Below are 19,055 nucleotides of genomic sequence, written 5' to 3' on the forward strand. Positions count from 1 at the left end.
ATCTCCACTGAAGACAACCCAGGGAAAAGGACAAGACCAAACCTGAGCCATGGGAGCCAGCAGAAACTTCTAGAAAAAGAGACAGACTCCCGTGTCAACAGCCATTTTCAGAAACTGCTCAAGACAGATAGGGTGCCAAACAGGGAAAGAGTGATAGAGCCTAGGCCTGCCTGAGCCGCTCTGCCACAGGAGGTCTCAAGTCTGCTCTGAGGGTCCCCACATCCACCCTTGGTCACCTGTGACAGCCGGATCCAAGGACATCTCACGCAGCAGGACGAGCGAGGAAAGGGTCCGCATGTGCACGGCACTTGCCTTCTCAGAGAGGGGCCCCACGGTGTCCAGCTCCGTGCAGGAGGCCTCCCTCAGTATGCCAGCCTGGAAACTCTGATGGCAGGTCAGGCGGGACGCCAGGCCAGGCTGCTGGACCATGGGGGTGGGGGAGACAGGCAGGGGCTCAGGCAAGGCCCCGGCTGTGAAGGGGTAAGGTGGGGAACGCTGGGGGCCTCAAAGCCTGACCTCAGCCTCCCCCCAACCTGGGTTGTAGTACCAGCAGCCGGAGCAAAGGCTGACAGAGAGGGAAAGGACAAGGGGGGGTTCCCACACAAAGGAACCCCAGGGCAGGTACTAAAACCTCACTTTGAACCTGAGGCTGCCAGATATTAAGACTTTGTACAGGGGCGCCTGAGTGGCTCAGTCTTAGGTTAAGCGTCCAACTCTAGGTTTTGGCTCAGGTCATGATCTCACGGTTCATGAGTTCCAGCCCTGCATCAGGCTCTGCTCTGCGCTAACAGCACTTTCCTCCTGGCCCGCCCCTCCCTCCCTCTCTCGAAAGAGGTAAATAAACTTAAAAGAAGACTTTGTGTAATTGTTAACATTAACAGTGGTCACCTTTCACCCTTACCCAGAAAAGTGCTATCGACCAAACACTTTCTCAGCAGGGAGCCGTGGACAGGACCGGAGGAGAGGAAGTGGGGCCAGGGAGCAGGGGGGAATGGGGAAGGGCGAAGGGGAGGAGATGGGGGTGTGGGGTAGAGGAGTCTGGAGGGAAGGAGAACTAGGGAGAGGGAATGGAGGGGAATGAGGTGTAGACAGGAAAGGGCGGGGCGAGCTGGGGAGGGAGGAGGGGAAGAAAGGTGGGTCCAGGAGGGCTGGGGGGAGGGGGCGAGGGGGGCACTCACCTCCTCCCCCGGCAGGGCCTGGGAGCTCAGCGAGGAGCGCGCTCTGCGCAGGGAGCAGCGGCCTAGGTCCTTGGTCTTGAGCAGCCAGGCACCGTGTGGCTGGTAAGTGGTAGGACACCTGCCCAGGACGTCCACCTGGGCGAGCGGGACCCATCAGCCCCTGCTCCTCCCCTGCCCCCGCCCCCCCACACCAGGCTCCCGGCCTCACCTCCTCGAGGGTCTGGGGGCCGGAGGCGCCCGGGCGCCCCTGCAGGAGGCTCAGCACCGCGCGCTTCACGTTCAGCACCCAGCGCGGCTCTGTGCTCCGAGGACACAGGCGGGCCACGCGGCCCGCGTGCAGGACGAAGCGCAGAGGATAGCGGCCCAGGGCAGCGCTGGGGACCGGTGGGTGCGAGTCAGGAGGGTACCCTCCAGGGCACTGCTGGGGCCACAGTGCCTTTGCCCCTCCTGCTACAGGTCACGCCCCATAGGAAGCCCCTAGGGAACGCCCTCCCCCTCCCCCCTCCCCATCTTCCCAAATGACCTTGCTTTCTCTTCGCTGGGGTCTCCAGCAACTTCTGAACGGACCACAAGGGGCAGCCAGCTCGGCTCCAAAGCGAGTCCAGCCTTCCTAACACTTGGACTAAAGCACCCGGGTGTGCCCAGTGTCAAGTAACCAAAAGCTCAACTTCCAAGAGCTTCCTGAATTCCAGAGATTCTCATTTTCCCAGCCCACTGGGAGGTATCTAGCATCCCCCCAACCCCGCCACCCCCCCACACCGGGAAAGGCACGCGCACGTGCGCACACACAAACAGATGAGGAAACTGAGGCTCAGAACCAGAAAGGGACTAGGGCAGCAGCCAGGATTCAAACCAAGGCAGGCTGGCTCCAGGGCCATGGGTCTCAGAAACTTCAGACCCCATCACCGTACAGATGAGGACAAGAGGCCCAGAGAGGGGGAGCTACTGGGGGAGGGGCTCTCACAGCAAGTCAGGAAGGAGGTGGGAGCAGAATTGAGCCCAGGGCTCCTCCCACCACCCCTCCCCTCTGTTCCCCGCCACTCCTGCACCTGCCAGGTCGGGGATGGGGTGGGGGGAGGTGATGGGCCATGAAGTCGCCACACTTGTGTGTGGGTGTAGAAGAGAGAGGTGCTTCAAGTCCAGCAGCCAGCCAGCAAAGCAGAACCTTGAAGTCCTTACTTTCACCTCCCCAGGAGGTCACTGTCCCTCTCCAGCTCAGACCCTGGGAGTCAGGGGCCCTCTGGAGGCAGCCCCCTGGGTCTCAGGCCTTGTGCTAGAGAAATGCAAATGTTGCCCGCCCCTTCCAGAATAGCAAATGTCAGTCTGGCCTCAAGGAGCTGAAAACCCCCAGCCCTGTGACTTAGCATTTCTGATGAGGAGCCCAGGGACAATAGCCCTCACTGCCCCCTCAGAGGAGACCACCCTAAGCCTTTCAGCAGGGACCCATCTGCCCCTGGGCAGCGTCCCCTAACCCTGGACCCCAGCACAAAGGCTTTATTTTTTAACAAATGAATTTGCAATAAAAAAGGAAGAGGAATCTGCAGGGATGGGCTTGTCTTCAGTCTGGCGGCTGGATTGAGCTTTGAAGCCACTGAGGCCACTGTCAGGGAGTCCTGGGAAACAAGCCTGAAAGAGAATTCCAGGCTTGGCCGGGTCACAAAAGGGAGGCTTAGCTCGGGAAGGGAGAGGCCATGGGTGTCCAAGAAAACCCCCATCTCAGCAGAGACAGGGAGGGGAGAGGGGTGGGCTTTAATGGGTACCCAGGGTCTCCCAGAATGTACTCATGGACAATGCCCAGTGGGTGTTTGACAAACACAAACCCTGGACATGTGGAGGGTGATGGACAGGGAAATAGGAGACCAGCTTTTCCCACCAGGTAAGGGAAGGCCATCTGAGGCTACTTAGACTCACTCAAGTCTCCTATTGCCCTAACTCTCAGTCGTTTTCATCAATGGTCTGGCCTGGGCGCTTCCCAAGGTCAAAACCTAAGGTGGGGTCACCCTCACCGTTCTTGCAATCTAACTCGGTGCACCTGACACCTGGTGGCTAACAGAAGGGGGTACAGGGCTTGTAGGTGCGGTCCGACCACGAGTAAGGCTAGCGTCTTACCTCAAACTCTCGGAATCCTTCAGAACTGTCACCTTGGACCCCAAGATGGAGGTCACCTGGAAGCCTTGGAGCTAAAACAGAAAGGACCGTGAGTTGGTGACCTCTCCGGGGATATCCCAGGACCCCACTGGCACCCCCACCCATCGAGCAGTTCTGGGGCCCAGCATGGTAATAAGACCCCCGTGTCAGGAGCCAGGCAGAGAGATCCTTCCCTTGAGGGAAGGTTCTAGCTCCTGGGTGGTAGAGGCCAATTAGCTCCAGGGGATAAAGAGTTGAAATACTCAGAATCTACGGCTCCCTGGTCAATGTCCAGAAAGTTCTCACTGGTTTCTCATTTTGCCTAAAAGGCCTGAGCAGTGTGGGGAAGAGATGTGTATCTATAATATAGTGTATCAACAAAATATGTGAGAATTGCAAAGCCAACCAAGACTTTGCTCACCATGCATTTAAAAAACCTAGATGTCCCAATGCCCCTGTGGATATGTGCATGTGCCCGTGTGCGCTTATCACAAAAGATGGACTTTCTAAACTTGAAAAATAAAATCACCCCTAAAAACTGCCTTCCTCGTGTGACTGATGTCACTTTTTACAAAAGACTACTTTTTTAAATTTTTTAATTATTTTTTTTTAATGTTTATTTATTTTTGAGAGACAGAGAGAGACAGCATGAGCGGGGAGGGACAGAGAGAGAGGGAGACACAGAATCAGAAGCAGGCTCCAGGCTCCCAGCTGTCAGCACAGAGCCTGATGAAGGGCTCGAACCCACGAACCACAGGATCACGACCTGAACCGAGGATGGACGCTCAGCCAACGCAGTCACCCAGGCGCCCCAAAAACAGACTGTTTTTAGAGCAGTTTTACGTTTATAGCAATACTGAGAAGGTGCAGAGATTTCCCACATACCCCATATATGCCCACACCCACAACCTCCCCCATTACCCACACCCCGCCAGGGTGGTACATTTGTCACAATACACGAACCCGCATCAAGACATCGTCGTCATCACCCGAAAGCCCAGAGTTTACATCAGGGGTCCCTCTTGGTGTCGCGCATTTTTATGGGTTTGGACAGACCCATCATGACACGTGTCCACCAGGATAGCATCTTACAGGGTCGTTTCACTGTCTGAGGATTTTTGTTTCAAAGTGACTCATCTTCATCTTGTCTGAAACCCATTTGCTCTCTCCCCTGAAAACCAGCTCCCCTCCCCCAACAGAGGGTCTGTCGTGCCCCCAGTCACCCAGGCTTGCAATCTTGGGGTGAGATACGGTCCCCCTTGGCACTGAGATGTTGTCCTGGACAATGAATCCCTCAGCCACGTAACTGATAGCACTTGCTTTCTGACCACTTGATTGAAAGCCATCCATTCTAGCTATATTCCGTATGTGCAACTTTTACATAGAGAAGCACAACATAGTTTTGTAACACACTACTGAACTGTACATTTAAAAATGGTTAAAAGGCAAGAATTTATATTATATGCTTTTTTACAATTGAAAATAAAATTAGGGGGCGCCTGGGTGGCTCAGTCGGTTGAGCGTCCTACTTCAGCGCAGGTCGTGATCTCGCAGTTCGTGAGTTCGAGCCCTGTGTCGGGCTCTGGGCTGACGGCTCAGAGCCTGGAGCCTGCTTCCGATTCTGTGTCTCCCTCTCTCTCTGCCCCTCCCCCATTCATGCTCTGTCTCTCTCTGTCTCAAAAATAAATAAAACGTTAAAAAATTTTTTTCATAATAAAATACAGTAAAAATTAGGGGGCGCCTGGGTGGCTTAGTCGGTTAAGCACCCAACTCTTGGTTTTGCCTCAGGCTGTGATTTCCTGGCTCGTGAGATCGAGCCCCACATCAGGCTCTGCACTGAGAGCGTGGAACCTGCTTGGGATTCTCTCTCTACCTCTCTCTCTGCCCCTCCCGTGCTCACACACACACTCTCTCTCTCTCAAAATAAATAAACCATAAAAAAATGAAATTAAATTAAAAAAGAAAACAAAGTTCTGATACATGCTATGATGTGGATGAACCTTGAAAATATTATATTCAATGAGAGAAGCCAGACACAGTTTGCATATTGATTGCGATAAGTGATCCCACTTCTTGGACGTACCTCACTAGGAAGTTCATGGAGGCAGGAAGTCGAATAGGGATGCAGGGGGTGGGGGGACGGAGGCAGGGGGCGTTACTGTATAACAGGTAGAGGGCTTCTGTTCAGGGTGATGAATCATCTGGAGCGGGATAGTGGTGATGGTCACACATCATGATAAATGTATGTATTACCACTGAATTATACACATAGAATAGTTAAAATAGTAATTTTGTTTGCATATTTTACAATTAAAAAAAAAAAGAATATGGGGCGCCTGGGTGGCTCAGTCAGTGGGGCATCTGACTTCAGCTCAGGCCATGATCTCACAGTTCATGAGTTCGAGCCCCGCGTCTGGCTCTGTGCTGACAGCTCAGAGCCCAGAGCCTGCTTCCGATTCTGTGTCTCCCTCTCTCTCTCTCTGCCCCTCCCCCACTTGTTCTCTCTCTCTCAAAAATCAACATTTAAAAAATTACACACACACACACACACACACACACAAAGAAAAGACAGAAGGCAGACGCAAAAGAGAACATCCTGAATAATTCCACGGGAGCCAAGTGCAAAGACAGACAAAACTAATCCATGGCATTAGAACTCCGGAAGGCCTCTGGAACAGTGACCAGAAGAGAGAACGGGGCAGGTGACAGGGGCTGTGTTTCACTTCTTGATCTGGTGGTCACTAGACCCACACGTTCCGTTTGTGAAAACACGTTGCTCTGAAGATCCTTTTTCACACCTTTGACACAAAAATGTGTGTAACGGATTGCCTCCTGGGCGGCTGTAAAGTTTCCATTTTTTCCCCAAACGCCTTTGATAGAAGCCAGTTTTTCTTTTCTGGCCAACATTTGACATTACCAATTTTTTTTTTTAAATGCTTAAAGCAAACGAATGAATCTACAGCAGCACACAACGTGCTTTGTGAAAACTGGTCTTACAGAAAACCAACCAACAGCTGCCAGTATTTTGATGGACGTGAGCGGACAACAGATTCCAGATGAAGTTTGGGACCAGAGCGGACATTTTGGGCGGCTGAAGAATTTAGAGGCAGCTCACAGCCACCCCTCGAGAGACCACATCCAGTGGTCTACGTGAAAACATTAAAAAAAAAAAGTTTTGAGAAACGCTTGTGAGCAAGCATTCTGGCCAGTTCAGAAATGCTTCTCAAGCAGGAGATAAGACTTCTGGGAGGGGCGCCTGGGTGGCTCAGTCGGCTGAGCATCCACCTTCGGCTCAGGTCATGATCTCGTGGTCCGTGAGTTCGAGTCCCGCATTGGGCTCTGGGCTGACAGCTCAGAGCCTGGGGCCTGCTTCAGATTCTATGTCTCCCTCTCTTTTTTTGCTCCTCCCCTGCTCACGCTCTGTCTCTCTCTCTCTCTCTCTCTCTCTCAAAAATAAACATTAAAAAAAAATTGTTTTTAAAAAGACTTCCGGGAAAGCAAAAGGCCGCCGTTGATGTGGGGTGGGAGGGTCTGTCCAGGAACCGCAGGAGAATCATCAGGAAGGAGACAGGAAAGAAGGAGCAGGCCTTTCCACTTGTGAGACCACGAGGGAGCTTTACCATGTGCCTTTAACCCGAGCCGTGGACCCTCAGCTGTGTTCGCTCAGGTTCCCCAGCTTGGACCCTCATTCCTACCAAGGACACAGCTTGCCCCCCAACACCCAATCCCATGGCTTTACTCGCTCCGAGGAATACTTTCCCTTTCCCTCTTTTTTTTTTTAACCCCCGCTATTCCCACACAGGGTACCTCCTACAACCAAAATGGTGCCACATTCCGATGTCACCCTCTAGAGTCCTGACCTGATGAACTTGAGATTGTTCAGAAATCTCCTCTCCATTTATGTATAATGGAAAGCCGGGGGTAGAGAGGGGGCTGTAACTTCCCCTGGGCCCTCCCCCCAGCATCCTTGGGATCTCCTGGTTGCCCAAAGACGCTCACCCGTAAGGCCATCTGGCACGGGCCAAGCACGTCTAGGATGACCAATCCTCGGAGGCCGAGGCCACTCCCCTCCGCCGGGGCCCCCTGCAGGCCAGTACTGGTGTTGGTGGAAAATCGATAGGTGTATCTGGTGCCCACAGGAAGGTGGGGCTCAGCTGACCCTGGAGAGCAGACAGAGGATAGAATGTCACCTTGACAACCCATCAACCTCTGCGACTCAACTCCACCTAGACTATTTAGACGTCTGGGTTCCCACCTCCCTGCCTCCACTGGCCCATGAGCTGCCTGTTCCCGGTGCAGGGTAAGCCCAGCAGACGGCACCCTCCTCTGAGGGTGAAGAAGAAAATAAAGACAGGAACAATACGTGTTGAGCAAAGGGTGTCCGGCGTTTTCTTACGCTAAGGTCCCCTTCTGACACCTTTATACGTCATCTTTGGCCCCTACCCGCCAGATGTGACCACCAGCTGTGCTAACCCAAACTCTCTCTAGACACTGCAAAACACCCTGAGGGGTACCGTCCTGGTTCAGAACCACTGATCTACACTTACGTGAACTCATTTAGGCCTCATCCAACTCTGGGTGGCTCTTCTTTCTCCATTTTACAGAGGTGGAAACTGAGGCTCAGAGAGGTTAACTCACTTACCCAGCGTCACACAGCTGGGATGCCAACCTCGGGAGTTTGAGTCCTCACCTGTGGCCTTGAGGACATCATGTGCGCTAGGAGAGGGTTGTCCTGGTTCTTGATGGGAACGGGCGGGGAAGCTGGCCAGCCTCAGGGGACAATGAGGTGGCAGGAAGGGCTGACTTAGGGAGGAGGTGGCTCTATACTTCCCTAACCTCCCATTTAGGCCAGGGGACCAATTGTGAAACCCAGCTAACTATGACACCCCACCCTTCTCTGGGGCTTGTCAGTGAATTAACATTTTCAGGTGCTCAAACAGCCACACCTCACACTCCCGGATGTCTATCTCCCTCCAAAGAATTCGCCCTAAAGCTCTCTCATCTACTCCACCCCAAAACGCAAACAGAATCACCCTGCACAGATGTTTACTCCATCTGGGGACCACAAGGTGTAAGGCCAGAGCCCCAGGTGTGCTGTTTACTCCGCCAACTGCTGATGACCAGATGGCCTTTCCAGAACTGGCCTCTCTCCTCTGCACGGGCTGCTCTGGGAATGGGGACATGTGCTCCGAGGAGGCTGTCCCCACTCACACCAGGCAGCTGGTCCGCTTTGCTCCCACCCCCAGCCCTGCCCGCTCCTGTCTCCGGAGACCCTTGCTCACCTGCACCTGTCTTCAAGCAGGAGGCTGCCCAGCTCGTCAGCACATCTTGAGGTTCTGAAATCACAGATCGGATGGAACAAGGGCAGGGCCAGGAGGAGGCACGGGACGGCCCCACCCACTGGCCACTGACCTATTGTGGGGGGGGACACTTAAGCGTCCGAGGGGACAAGAAGAGATGATGCCAGTACTCCTGTCTGTCAGAGGGCTGGGAATGACCTCCCCACCCCTTAGCCAACCTGCTCTCCCCCATCGTGGATGTGGCACCACTGTCCTCATTGCCCGAGCTGGTAACCTGGGAGTCATTTGCGTTCTTACTCTCTTCCTGATGGCCGCCCCCAAAGCTCTGTCGAGTCCATCAACAAACGCAAGTCTCCCTCCCTCCTCTCCCTGCCCCGCCTCGTAACTATCCCCCGTGTCCACAACTCCTCGTCCGCAGCTGGAGTTGTCTTAAAAACCAAAATCTGGGGGCACGTGGACGGCTCAGTCCAGCTCAGAGCCCGGCACCTGCTTCGGATTCTGTCTCTCCCTCTTCTCTCTGTGCCTCCCCAGCTCACACTCTCTTTCTCTCCCTCTCAAAAATAAAGTGTAGGAAGAACAAAAAGCTCCATCTGATTACATCGCTCCTGGTTTAACAGCTTCCAAGTCCCCTCCCCGCCCCCCTCAAGCCACATGCACTCCTAAGGACATCCTTTACCACAAGGGCTGGCCACTGTCTGCCCTCTGGCCACTTCTCACCTGGCCCTCACCCTCTGGACGCATGGGTCCTCTACTTCAGCTTAAGCCCTTCGCACATGCTGTTCCCTCCTCCCTGAACACTCTTCCTCCTGTTCTCCACACCCCAGGCTCCTCCGGGTCTCACCCCAGCAGGGTCCTCCCTGACCACTGTGAACCAACAAAGCCAGACAAGAGGGCTGCAGCCATGAGCGGTGGTCTCCAGAGCCTCCGGAACACCTCCTCCACCCCTCACCACCACGGCTGCCTTCTCAGCAGCAGAAGCCAACCACAGAATGAACAGCACGGGCTCCCGACCTCCTAGCCCCTACCCCAGGCGACGGAGGTCCCTCTGCAGGGAATCCGCCCCCACCTCCTTCCCGGGAAAGGGTCAGCTTCTCTCCCTCACTCGTCCCAGCTCGAGTGCTGCCCACTTTCACCTTCTGTCAACCCTTTGTCCTTCCTTCCAGCCACCTGCCTGGATCTTTCCCAGGCACCACCCATCCCGCTCTCCTGGAACAACCTCAGCCAGAAATCTGTCTGCAACCATGTTCAGACAACAGATTTTCTAGAATATCGTTTCCATCCTTAAAACTACCCCACCGTGACTCGACGGCTAACCATTTCCCATAGGAGCCTGCCTAATCCCTTGAGAGATGAAACATTTCCCCAAGATGGGGCAAAGTGCATTTTACGCCATTTTGTTTAGACCCTAGGAAACAATAGAACGTGAGAGGACATCCCCGCCTCCCAAATGTTTTATGTCGTCTCACAAATCGCTTTTCGCACTCAAGTACATTAACACTGGATAAAACCACATTAGCCTGATGGATTTCCCTTCCCACTTTCCTCCAAGTCTCTGACAGCATATACTCTGGGCACCAAATTAAACCTGTTTATGCATAATCGTTTGACTCCCAATTGTGCACAGACCCAGCATTCGGCTTGTTTGCCCTTCCAATAACCTGTACATGTTTTGCCCACCAACTACGCTGCAAAGCAGCCCAGCCCGTGAGCCCCCATCCACCACGAGCTCCAGAAACGAGGTGTGTTCAAAGAGTATTGTGCTCGAACTAAATCGTGTTCTCTTCCTTTCTCAAGCACTTAAAAAAAACAATATTTATACAATGGAATACTATTTGGCAATAAGAATGAAATCCTGCCATTTGCAGCAACATGGATGCAACTGGAGGGTATTATGCTAAGTGAAAGAAGTCAGAGAAAGACAGATAGCATCTGTTTTCACTCATATGTGGATCTTGAGAAACTTAACAGAAGACGGGGGGGGGGGGGACGGGAAAATAGTTACAAACAGCAAGGGAGGGAGGCAAACCATAAGAGACTCTTGGATACTGAAAACAAACTAAGGGTTGATGGTAGGGGGAGGGGAAATGGGTGATGGGCATTGAGGAGGGCACTTGTTGGGATGAGCACTGGGTGTTGAATGTAAGCGATGAACCAGGGGAATCTAGCCCCCAAACCAAGAGCACACTGTTAGCCAATTTGATGAAAAATTATATTAAAATTTTTTAATACATATTCTAAGTATTAAAAAAATAGTATTTAAATTAAAAAACTTCCAAAACGATTCAATAATCCTACCAAGTAGATCAGCCAAAGAGGGGAAACATTGAACTTGGAAAGGTGATACATCTATCAGATCCTACTCATTTCAAGGGAGAGATCCGAAAGGGACTGAAATGGATGTGATCTCTACAGCCTGGAAATGAAACCGGGTCTCCTTTCAGCCTTCTCGGATGTCAGTTCTGGTCCCTATGCATTCATTTATTCAGCCCAGATTTACTGAGTACCTACTGTGCACCAGGCAAATAGGTGCTGAAAATATAGCAAAACAAAATCAAAAAGCCAGCTACAATCTGACCTGCACTGTCCAGGACAGTAGCCACCAGCCACGTGTGGCTATTGGGCATCTGAAATGTGGCTGGTGTTATGGAGGAACTTTCCATTTTGTGTTTCAATTAAAAACCAGTAACTCAAGTCAGCTACTGGAAAACTTAAGTAGGTTTAAAACCACTTAGTGTACGAACCCCCCTTTTCAACTCTAAATCTTAGGAAATCTAATTACAGATCAAGTCCTTGCAATGAAAATTTAGCCTCCAAATTGAAATATGGGAGCACCTGGCCGGTTCCGTCGATGGAGCGTGCGACTCTTGCTCTCAGGGTTTTAAGTTCGAGCCCCAAGTTGAGTATAGAGATCATTTAAAAAATACAATCTTAGAATGGAAATACGCTAAAAAAAAAAAATTGGAAATTTTCTCCCAGTATAAAGCACACACTGGATTTCAGAGAACGGAAAATATGTCTCATTAATACTTTTTTTACAGCAACTACATTCTCTAATGACATTCTGGAAATATTGGGTCGAGTCAATTATATCCCCCAAATTAATTTCACCCGTTCCTTTTTAGCATTTCTTTACACAGGGCTGCTAGCAACTTTGAAATGACATGTTGTCTCCCATTATGTTTTTATTGAATCTCGCTGCGCTAAACACTTCCGTAGGAAACAGACAACAGATAAAAAGCACACTTCACCAAGTTACGCTGCATCCGAGAGAGAGCTGCTTCGAATCTTCATGCCCACCACCTCATACCCCTGCAAACAGCTAAGCATCCCTGCGCACAAGCTCAGAGCCCTCAACTTAGCATTTCATCCCTCAGCATTACAGATCTGGTCTCAAGTTTTCAGAGGAGGTTGGTGGAAGACAGAGACAAGAGATAAGGATCCACCTGGAATCTCTTTCCTTCTCCCCATGAAAGGCAAAACCAGGAGAGTCAGGGGAGGAGCAGGTCAACAGGCACCTGGCTACATAAATACTGTCCCAGGTGAAGGAGTTGCTGTCCAGGCTTCACCCCACACAGAACCAGGACCACAGCAGCTTTACTTACTCCCCGAAGTCACTGCCACCAGCGCCCCGAGCAGGACCAGACGGAAGAGCCCCATGGGCACCTGCACCGCCACCAGCCCAAAGGAGCCCCACACCGTCAGCCTCTCTCGATGGCACAGAGAACCCTGAAAAGGACTTTCTTTCCCAAAGGGGTAGGCACAGCCGGTGGAGAGGGGAGGAGGGGGCTTCCAGGGCAAAGACCCAGCCAATCAGAAGCCTCCGATCAAGTTCTTAGCGCTCTACCCAGGAGGAGGGGGGCTTCTGACTACTGAGGGGGAAAATCCCTTTTCAAGAGAGGCAAAGAAAGGTTTGCCTCTTCAAGCCTTGTAAATGGAGCTTCTGGGGCAGAAGGCAAACACGACCTTGATGTGTGTGTGTGTGTGTGTGTGTGTGGTCTGAAATCAAATTTACCATTTCAACCATTTTTAAATGGCAGTTTGGTGGCACCGAGGGCATTCACAATATTGCAAAACCATCACCACTGTGAGGTCTGGCTTGTCCGCCCCACTGCCCAACATAGGCAAACCCAGGCGCCAGCGATGGCTCTCACCCAACAGTGGACGGCTGCAGGCTCTTCCCATGCCCTGACCCAAGGCCACCGTCCTGTTTTTTTTCCCCCAGACCTCACCTCCTCCTTCTCCTCACCTCAAAGTCACCTCCACCTGTATCTTTGGTTTTGAGGCTGCGGGCAGCCAATCTCCGGGTGCACCGCCTCCTTGGGCCCTGTGGGCCTCTCATCACATACACCTACTTCCCACATTAAAGACGCTTTTTATAAACCGCTTTATGGAGGTATAATACAGATCACACGATTCTCCCATTCGAAGTGCACTGAACTGTGGTCTTCAGTTCGTTCAGTGCTGTACAACTTTCATCAAACTGATTTTTTTTAAATTTTTTTTGAATGTTTATTTTTTAGAGAGAGAGAAAGAGAGACAGAGCGTGAGCAGGGGAGGGGCAGAGAGGGAGGGAGACACAGAATCCGAAGCAGGCTCCAGGCTCCGAGCTGTCAGCACAGAGCCCGACACGGGGCTCGAACTCATAAACCTCGCGATCGTGATGTGATCCAAAGTTGGACGCTTAACCAACTGCTCCCCCCCCCCCCCAGGTGCTTCAGGGCTAAACGTTTAAAAGCTCCCTAGGACCCACAACATGTTCTGGGCGATGCCAAACGCGGTAAAGCAAAGGAGAAAACCAAGTCCCACCCACGGGGCTGGCCTCTGGGAGCTAAAAGAAAACTGGATTATAAATATTAAAGTGGCTAAGAGATCAGAACTTGGGTGTCGCCAATACTAGAAGAAATGATAGTTACATGACACCATAGAGGTATTAGCTGATGCTATAATGACAACCACATTGCCATATAAATGTATGCGGTCAATACGTTCTACACCTTCAACTTACACAGGGCTGTATGTCAAGTATATCACAATTAGAAAAAAAACAACCGAGGGGGTGCCTGGGTGGCTCCGTCCGTTAAGCGTCCAACTTCACCTCATCATCTCACAGCATGTGGGTTCGAGCCCCACGTCGGGCTCTGGGCTGACAGCTCCGAGCCTGGAGCCTGCTGGGGATTCTGCATCTCCCCCTCTCGCTGCCCCTCCCCGCTTGCACTCTGTGTATGTCTCTCTTAAAAAAAGAAACAAAAACATTTTTTAATTAAAAAAAAAATTAAAAACCTGTATCAGGCAGTGGGCAAAGTGCTCACAGAATATTAAGTCAGTCATTCAGTCAAACCTCCCCCCAAACCCCACCCCTAAAAATGGCCAGCAAGGTGGAAATGCCATCATTCCATTGTTACAGACAAGCCCTCCCCGTTTCCCACTGCCTTAAGTCTTGCCCAAGGTCACACGGCTGGACCCCATCTGGCTCCAGAGTCTCCTCTCTCTCAACTCCGCAGCTGAGATCAATGGTTATCACTTCCTCCATCTTTTCCTCCAGGAGACTCTGGCCTCTGCCCATGGCCCTAGAATCCCGCCCTGTTCACGGTCAGGAATCTGAGACACAACCCCGCCATGTTGCGCGCGGTGGTTCCCAGTCCACACAGCGGCATCACATTCCAGGCCTGGACGCTCAGAACCACCAGGAGGAGTGGGGCCGGGGTGGGAGGGGGTCCCTCCAGGCCACTCTGGGTGTGCCATCACCTATCACCCCCTTCTCCCAGAGCTGGCCAGGGTAGTCTCCCAGCATCTCTGGCCTCGCCTCCCATTTTTCTTCCATTACTGGACACAAAGCGGGTGAACTGGATGGATGGAGCACAGGACTCCAGGACTTGATTCCCAGAAAGACCCTCCTAGACAAGCCTTCCCACCCCTCGGCCGCCCACCAAAACTAAGTTCAGCTTCCTCCTCTTAAAAAAAAAAAAAAAAATGCGGGGCTGGTCTTATCAGTACATGCGGATGGAGCTTCCAGTTCTGAATTAAGACAGAGAAGGATTTAAGGCCCATCACACCCAAGCCAGAGTCACAAAAATTAGCTAGACTTCGATGTAACCCATCAAATGATGGCACTTTTTTGAGCAGGTAGGGCAACAGATAGTCCATGGTAGACAACCAACCAGTAGGGGGCGCAGTGAGTTCTTACCTCGGTGGACGATCTCACCAAAGATTTTGTCCTTTATGAACCACGACCACCATATTTTTTTAAGACTTTATTTTTGCTTTTTAATTTTTTAACGTTTATTTTTGAGAGAGAGAGAGGAGCAGAGAGACAGGGAGACACAGAGAAAGAGGCTCTGAGTTGTCAGCACAGAGCCCAACAGAGGGTTCGAACTCCTGAGCCACGAGCTCATGAGCTGAGCTGAAGTCAGACGCTTAACCAACTGAGCCACCCACGTGTCCCAAGACATCATTTTTTAGAGCAGTTTTAGGTTCATAGTAAAACTGAGAGGAAGGCCTAGAAATTTCCCATACACCCCCTGCCCTCACACAGGCACAGCTTCCCCCATCATCAAAATTCCCCACCACACTGGTCCAGTTGACACAAGTGAAGAGCCTACATTGACACATCGTTATCACCCAAAGTTCGTCATTTACCTTAGGGCTCACTCTTGGGGTTGAACATTCTATGGGTTTGGACACCTGTATAATGACCTATATCTGCTATTGGGGGATCAGATGGAGTATTTTCATTGCCGTAGAAATCCTCTGCAAATCACCTATTCATTCTTCCCTCCCCCAGTCCCTGGAAATCACTGATCTTTTTATAGTCTCCATAGTTTTGCCCTTTCCAGAATGTCATATAGTTGGAATCACATAGGACGTAGCCTTCTGATGACAGCTTCACTTAGGAATATGCTTTTAAGGTTCCTCCTATCTTTTCATGGCTCAATAGGACACTTCTCTTTAGAACCCAATAATATTATATCAATAATAATAATAATATTGCATTGCCTGGATGTACATTTTTTTATCCATTCAGCGACTGAGGTGACCCTACACCTTGATGCTTCCACGTTTGGACAATTATGGATCATGGTGCTATAAACATCCATGTGCAGGGTTCTGTGTGGACATAGGTAGCTTGTTTTAAGACGACTCTATGCTCACTGTGGGCTTGAACCCACAACCCCATGGTCAAGAGTCACAAGCTCTACTAAAGGGGCCTCTATATGGCTGTAAGTTCTTAAATTCTTTGGGTAAGTACCAAAAAGCACGACTGCTGGATCTCATGGTAAGCGTATACTTAATGTTCTGAGAGACCACCAAACTCTCTTCCAGAGTGGCTGCGCCATTTTGCATTCCCACTGGCAATGTAGGAGAGTTCTGGTTGCTCCACATCCTTACCTACATTTGATGTGTGTTTCAGATCTTAGCCATCAAAATAGGTACGGAGTGGTATTCATTATTTTAATTTGCATTTCCCTGATGATGAAATCAATGGCGAAAAGATGCCATCCATAGATCATGGGTGAGGTGTCTGTTTGGATCTTCTGCCCATCGGTGAATCAGGCTGTTTTCTTGTTGCGTGTCAAAGGTTCTTTCCACATTTTGGGTAACAGTCCTTTACCAGATGTGTCACTCGCAAATACTTTCTCCCAGTCTGTGGCTTTCATTCTCTTGGAACTGTCTTTCACAGAATAGACATTTTCAATTTTAATGGAGCCCAGCTTATCAATTTCTTTTCTCATGGAATCATGCATTTGGCATCCCTTCTAAAAAGTCATCAGCAAACCCAAGAATGTCGTTGTGTTTTGCATTTAGGTCTGTGATCCATTTTGAGTTAGTTTATGTGAATGGTTTAAGACCTCGGTCTATATTTTTTGTGCCATGTGGTGTTCAGTTGTCCCAAAACCATTTGTTGAAAAGACTATCTTTGCTCCATGGTACTGTCTTTGCTCCTTTGCCAAAAACCAGTTGACTCTGTGGGATTATTTCTGAGCTTTCTACTCTGTTCCATTGACCTGTCTGTTTTTTCACCAATACCTTTACAGTACATCTTGAAGTAACGGATTGTCAGTCTTCCAACTTTTTTCTCCTCCTCAATGCTGTATCCGCTATTCTGGGTCTTGTGCTTCACCATGTAAATTTTAGAATCAATTTGCTGATATCCACAAAATAACTTGCTGGGATTTTTTATTGGGATTGCACTGAATCTGTACATCAAGTTGTAAAGAACTAATATCTTGACAATACTGGCGGTTCCTACATAGGAACAGGGAACAACTTCCCATTTATTTAGTTCTTTTATTTCTGTCATCAGAGTTTTGTCATTTTCCTCACATTCTGTTAGGTTTATAGGTATTTCATTTGGGGGGTGCTGTTTTTATTTTCAAATTCCACATGTTTGCTGCTGATAGAAAAGTGATGGACGTGTGTGTGTGTGTAAATGTTTATTATTGAGAGACAGTGTGTGTGTGTATATGCAAGCAGGGGAGGGGCAGACAGAGAGGGGGACAGAGGATCTGAAGGGGGCTCTGACAGCAGAGAGCCCAGTGTGGGGCTCCAACTCTAGAACCATGAGATCATGATCTAAGCCAAACTCAGATGCTTAACTGACTGAGCCACCCAAGCACTCCGATAGACTTTTGTATGTTAACCTTGAATCCCGCAACCTAGCTCTAATAGCTTGATAGTTCCAGGAGTTTTTTAGTCAGTTCTTTCAAATTTAATGCATAGACACTCATGTCATCTGGGAAGAAAGACAGTTTTATTTCTTCCTTCCCAACCCGTATATCTTGTATTTCCTTTCCTTGTCCTATTACATTAGCTAGAACATCCAGAACAATGTGGAAAAGGAGTGGCGAGGGGGAACATCCTTGCCTTATTTGTGATGCCAGTGGGAGTTTCTCGTTCCTCACCATTAAGTATGATGTTAACTATAGGGTTGTTTTTCTTTTTTTGTAGATATTCTTTAACAAGTTGATGATTTTCCCTTCTATTTCTAGCTTACCAAGAGTTTTTGTCATGGTGTATAATTCTATTTACACACTGTTGGATTCGACTTGCTAATATTTTGTGGAGGATCTTCACACCGACGTTCACGAAAGCTATCGGACCGTAGCTTGTTTTTTTGTGTATTTGGGTTTTTTGTTTTGTTTTTGTCATGTGTAACGTCACAGGATCTATAATGATACATTCTCTTTTTGACAGTAGTAATGGGTATACTTTTTCTCTTTTTTCTTAGTTAACCTGGCTCTAGGCTTGTAAACTGTATTGATCTTTTCAAAGAACCAGCTTTGGGTTTTATAGACTCTGTGGTTTCCTGTTTTCCGCTTCATTGGTTTCTCCTCTGATTTTCAGGATTTCTTCTGCGTTCTTTGATTTGCTCATCTTTTTCTAGTATCATTCTCTTAAGGTGGAAGCTGATTGATTTTAGATCTGTCTTCTTCTCTGATTTAGGCATTCAATGCTATCACTCTCTCTGTAAACACTGCTTCTGCTGAATCCCACAAATTTGGAGAAGTTGTGTTTTCATTTTCACTTAGGTCAAAATATTTTTTAGTTTCTCCGGAGATTGCTTCTTTGCCCCATGTGTTATTTAGAAGCGTATTGTTTATGGGGCGCCGGGGTGGCTGAGTCAGTTACGTGTTCGGCTTTGGCTCAGGTTATGATCTCACCGTTCCTGAGTTACAGCCCCACATCAGGGTCTGTGCTCACTGCTTACAGCCTGGAGCCTTTTTTGAATTCTGTGTCTCCCTCTCTCTCTCTGCCCCTCCCCTGCTCATGCTGCCTCAAACAAGAAGTGTATTGTTTATCACCGAGTATTTTGGGATTTTCCTGCTATCTGTTATTAATCTCCAGTTTAATTTCATTGTAATCTTTTCTTTAGTTTTTTTTTTAACGTTTATTTATTTCTTGAGAGAGAGAGATAGAGTGTGAGTGGGGGAGGGGCAGAGAGAGAGGGAGACACAGAATCCAAAGCAGGCTCCAGGCTCCAAGCTGTCAGCACACAGCCCGACACGGGGCTCGAACTCACCAACTGTGAGATCATGACCTGAGCTGAAGTTGGACGCTCAACCGACTGAGCCACCCAGGCGCCCCAAATTTCATTGTAATCTTAGGGCAGGCGTTGCAGGCTTTTTTTTTTTTTTTTTTTTTTTTTTGCTGAATCTTTTATTTTGGAAATAAAGCATACTCCCTGTTCATGAGGAAGTTCAGAAAGGCTGGGGTTGGAGGTGGGGAACCCCTTGACTTGTGCAATTAGCGGCATGATCTTAGAAAAGTCATGTGACCTCTGTGGATTTACGTATTCAATGGCCTAATACAGGGCTTGGAAATTACTGGTTGAGTGTCTTCTGCCTTCATGTCGTGTTCAAGTGGGGAAGAGAGAGACCCGAAAGAATCAAGTACACATAGGAGTTACCACATGATGAAAACAGCACCACATAGTAGAGACAGATTATTCAAT

The 19,055-nt window shown here is 49.7% G+C and overlaps 1 protein-coding gene across 13 annotated transcripts in view; it reads right to left on the minus strand.

The window, feature by feature from the left end:
* The window catches only part of LOC106989291 (uncharacterized), a 139,646-nt gene extending 129,892 nt beyond the window's left edge, over positions 1-9,754 (minus strand). For 9 of the 13 annotated variants that reach the window (XM_027043240.2, XM_027043239.2, XM_053212992.1 and 6 more), the window contains exons 1-7: positions 9,323-9,571; positions 8,588-8,641; positions 7,305-7,465; positions 3,288-3,358; positions 1,387-1,552; positions 1,179-1,313; positions 237-420 (exon numbers count right to left, since the gene is read on the minus strand). In XM_027043240.2, coding sequence (XP_026899041.2) covers positions 237-420; positions 1,179-1,313; positions 1,387-1,552; positions 3,288-3,358; positions 7,305-7,316 — 568 coding nt within the window. In that variant the 5' untranslated portion in view covers positions 7,317-7,465; positions 8,588-8,641; positions 9,323-9,571. Of the gene's footprint in view, positions 1-236; positions 421-1,178; positions 1,314-1,386; positions 1,553-3,287; positions 3,359-7,304; positions 7,466-8,587; positions 8,642-9,322; positions 9,573-9,671 lie in introns of those variants that run through there. The other 4 variants (XM_027043244.2, XM_053212996.1, XM_053212985.1 and 1 more) reach the window with 3 other exon arrangements.
* Between the last annotated feature and the right edge of the window lie 9,301 nt (positions 9,755-19,055).

This window comes from Acinonyx jubatus, chromosome E3, assembly GCF_027475565.1.
Source record: "Acinonyx jubatus isolate Ajub_Pintada_27869175 chromosome E3, VMU_Ajub_asm_v1.0, whole genome shotgun sequence".
NCBI classification, from domain to species: Eukaryota; Metazoa; Chordata; class Mammalia; order Carnivora; family Felidae; genus Acinonyx; species Acinonyx jubatus.